Below are 4059 nucleotides of genomic sequence, written 5' to 3'. Positions count from 1 at the left end.
CACCAATATTTAGTTGGGCCAAAGAATTGAAAACAAATAGAACTTGGGCTTTAAAAAGATTAAATCAAGTAAATATAATCTTCCTTGGTTCCCGTACTTATCCTTCCTTTTCACAGAAATCAGATACCCTTTTGATTTTTTTTTACTTCTCACACGTGGACCCCACGAGCAACAACTTGCCTCTTGTACCTTTTCTTTTACTCTTGTCGTGACTTAGGACCAGACACACCCTTTTGCTCTTTCTTACCAACAATCAAAAAGTGTGGTCCTCTCTCTTGTTTCTTTCTTGTGTACGCACCACACACACCCTTCTTATCTTCTTTTCCTTCTATTATATCCACCTAAAACCTATAATAAATGTTGTCTTCTTCCTCTCAACCCTAGCAATATAACCAGAGACACAGGTCCTGCAATCTCAATTTATTTCCAATTACTCCTTAAAAAGCGACAGTCGGTCGATGGAGACGACGATCGGTCGACTGTCGTGGTTCCAATCGGTCGAGTGGTGGAAGACAAACGGTTCAATGGTATTTCGTCAATCGGTCGAGTGAGGGTGACAGTCGGTCGAAGGAGAGCTCGACATTCGGTCGAGAGAGGCTAGACAGTCGGTCGAATGATGGAAGATAATCGGTTGAAGGAGGGTGACAATCGGTCGAGGGTGTTTATGGTGAATATGCAGAAACCGGCGACGGCAGCGGTGGTTCACGGTGTAGGTGACTCAAAACATGGAATTGGGCACCGAAAACTTGTATAAAGGTACTATTTTCGATTTCTAATACAACTGCAATATTAGATTTTCAAGATAAACACCGAATCACACACGAATGATCGATTTAAAAAACGAAATATTATGAACTTTAAAATCAGATTTCGAAATAAAAATGAATTCAGTAATTTGGAGAACGATTGTATGATGATAAAGATCATATATCACTTGTCAATTCGATTTTTAACACCGAAAAATCGAGTTTTTCAATTTTAGAAGCAAAAACTTGAAAATACCCAAAAATCAATTTTTTTAACAAACTCAAAAACGAAATCACGCTATGAACGATCGATCCTACAAGCCAAAGCTCTGATACCACTTTGTAGACGCCGATTGGATCTTGGGATCGAAGGTTTCGTGAATCGTTGACGTTGGGGATCGAATTAGTCGAACCGGATCGTTTTGGTTCGGATTAGAACGATGCCCTAGAGTCTTGATTCGAGTTGGTGGGTTTTTGGTTCAGTTGTAGATGAGAGAAAATGGATTGGAACAAATGAGGCGATCAATCAACAAATGAAGCCTTGAACCTCTATTTATACTCGATGGGCTTCGGTCATTCGTTTGGCCCGAATGTCTTTCGTCAGGCCCGTTCAACTTGATTCTCACTTCCGTTGATATGAGCTAGGGACTTATATGCACCAACACGAACTCAATCAATCGACTATCTACAATCGTATGTATCATAATAATAAGGGTAGTTCTTAACATAATAGTGATATTACCTATAACGCCACTAAGATCTGAACTCCTAGTTGTTACCGAAACCCAACTCGTCTTCACACCTTCACTTTATTCTTCCTATCGGCTCTCAACTTTAATTGGTTTATCTTTTTTAACGTTATAATTTAGATAAGTCATGTGTGATTTTATATCAGCGGTTGGACGTACTAAACTTTACGAAACATACGGGTAATTTTATAATCGTACGTTCTTAGAATTTCACCCACATCTACAACTTCTTAAATAGCAATCCTAAAAATCCTTTAAATGAGACAATATTGCACGTTTATATCGAAACTTTACATCAGATAACATGGGTGACCTTTTTCTATTTTTTTAATTTTGTTGACCTTCATTTATCAATTCGTTTCACAAATGACACTGACACTAACAATCGTTAATATTTTTCCATTAAGTAGGATCATGTGCAATGCACATGAGAGAAATTCTATCTTTTAATATATTCCTTCGTTGTATCACCATTCACATATCTTCATCTTCATCCCTAAAATTTCAATCTTCATAATCTATTTTCAGTCACTTCAACTATATAAACAAATCGCTGTTATATTGCCCCTAGCAATCATGCTCACGGTAGTGGTGATGCTAATGTTCACTATCATGCCCAATGAGCACCGGGAACGGCTGCGATAACCAGTCTTACAGGGTGTTCGACGGACTAGGTTAGGCCCAAAACCGATTGTGGGCTTGGGTTTGTTTGTGTAGCTTCTAGGGTTAATTTACCTTATATATATATCGCATTATAATAAAGTTACATCTAATGGGTTTCATTATCTAACATGGTATCAGACCGGGTATGATCTCCGCTCTATCTGTGCCGCCCCATCAAAAAAAAAAAAAAAAACTCATTGCCGCAACAACTAATCGGCCGTCATTCACAATGAACCCTATGTTTTCTTGTTTATTCATGTACAACACTACTTTCATATATCCAATCAAGACCTCCGGTTTCATACCTATCACAAACAACAACCTATTCTTTCTTTATGTTCTTTAATGATTTTCTCTCATTATACCAATTCGATGATAGAAACCACGTAGATGTAACTTTATTATAAAGCGACATATATAGGGTGCATAAACTTTAGAAGTTACATAAAAATCTGAACAGACTTAAGCCCACGACTGTGGGAGAGTGTTAGACGATAATAAAGCCCAAGTCTGTATATGAACTTAGGTCCATTATAGTAATTAGGATTTTAGGGTATCCATTGTAATCTATAAATAAAAACTACACAAAAATCCTAAGAAAATTGGTTTTGAACTTAATCTTAAAACGTACGTGTGTGGGGATTTTACCCCAACCTCATATTCCACGTCATCAATCTATGCTTCCCTCAAATACACTTCCGTCCATTGATTACAAGTCCATGGACGGGTCAGATAGTTTTAAAACACATCACAAGGATCGTCAACATTGACCGTCGATTAATATTTCACATCCCGCTGTTTCAAAAACCCCTTGCCTGCTCACAAATTCAAAATCTCTCAATTCCAAACCTTATAAACCCTAAATTCAGTCTGCTTTAGAATCATTACAATCATCACTTCTCTAAACTAAAACATAAACTAATTCAGCAATGTCTGGACGTGGAAAGGGTGGGAAGGGGCTCGGAAAGGGCGGAGCTAAGCGTCATCGCAAAGTGCTCCGGGATAATATTCAGGGAATCACAAAACCGGCGATCAGGAGATTGGCTAGAAGAGGCGGTGTTAAGAGGATTAGCGGTTTGATATATGAAGAGACACGTGGCGTGTTGAAGATATTTTTGGAGAATGTGATTAGAGATGCTGTTACGTATACTGAGCATGCCAGAAGGAAGACTGTAACTGCAATGGATGTTGTTTATGCTTTGAAGAGACAAGGAAGAACTTTGTATGGATTTGGAGGTTAAATGTTACTCCGTATTTTGATCTTTGCATGTTTATTTGATTGTATTGAATGATGTTTCAGTATCTGCAACTGATGAAATCAAATTGGAATGAACTGAATTTTTTAGAAGGTGTTTAGCTTGAATCTATCACAATTGGAATGAGAATTGTTATGGGTTTTTTAAACCCATCACTATCAATTTCTTTGGCCTATCCCAAACTCATGGGTTTCATTTTCAATTTTTAAAATCAAACTCTTTTTTATGATGCCCATTCGTTTACTCCCTCTGTAGTTTGTAACCTAAATCCAAACAAATTAAGTTGTGTTTGTAGCATAAAAAGGTTAAAACAGATTACTGAATTTATTGCCAGCAAGCTAAGCTAACAGTCCTCCTTGCAGTGAATATTGTATTACGGTACATATGTCTCAAAGGATTGAGTAATGGTATTGTTATTTGCTTATTGGCTTACTCAATTATGAAGAAATATGCTAAGCAAAAAGTTTTGATATTTAATCAATATTGTATCTGTCAATTATAGGATAACTGGATTATTTATTTATATCTTAAAGACTTGGCAAAAAAAGATCTACTTCCAATATGCAAAATCAATCATCAACCCTCAAAAAGTATTTGGACACATAATCCAATCCGATAACAGATTATTTCGCATGAAACAAGTAT

At 36.9% G+C, this 4059-nt stretch overlaps 1 protein-coding gene across 1 annotated transcript; it reads left to right on the top strand.

Annotated features, from left to right (window-relative positions):
• The first annotated feature begins 3070 nt into the window (after positions 1-3070).
• LOC139893557 (histone H4) lies at positions 3071-3580 on the top strand. The gene has a single exon (XM_071876728.1). The coding sequence runs from the start codon at positions 3088-3090 to the stop codon at positions 3397-3399; it is 312 nt and encodes a 103-aa protein (XP_071732829.1). The 5' UTR covers positions 3071-3087; the 3' UTR covers positions 3400-3580.
• The last annotated feature ends 479 nt before the right edge of the window (positions 3581-4059 follow it).

The sequence above is a fragment of the Rutidosis leptorrhynchoides genome, chromosome 2 (genome assembly GCF_046630445.1).
Source record: "Rutidosis leptorrhynchoides isolate AG116_Rl617_1_P2 chromosome 2, CSIRO_AGI_Rlap_v1, whole genome shotgun sequence".
NCBI lineage: Eukaryota > Viridiplantae > Streptophyta > Magnoliopsida > Asterales > Asteraceae > Rutidosis > Rutidosis leptorrhynchoides.
The sequence above is the reverse complement of the archived record's forward strand: the minus strand, read 5'-3'. Positions and strand labels throughout refer to the sequence as shown.

Bases quoted from the DNA above. Each gene is read 5' to 3' on its own strand.
- LOC139893557 (XM_071876728.1), top strand. From the start codon at position 3,088: ATGTCTGGACGTGGAAAGGGTGGGAAGGGGCTCGGAAAGGGCGGAGCT.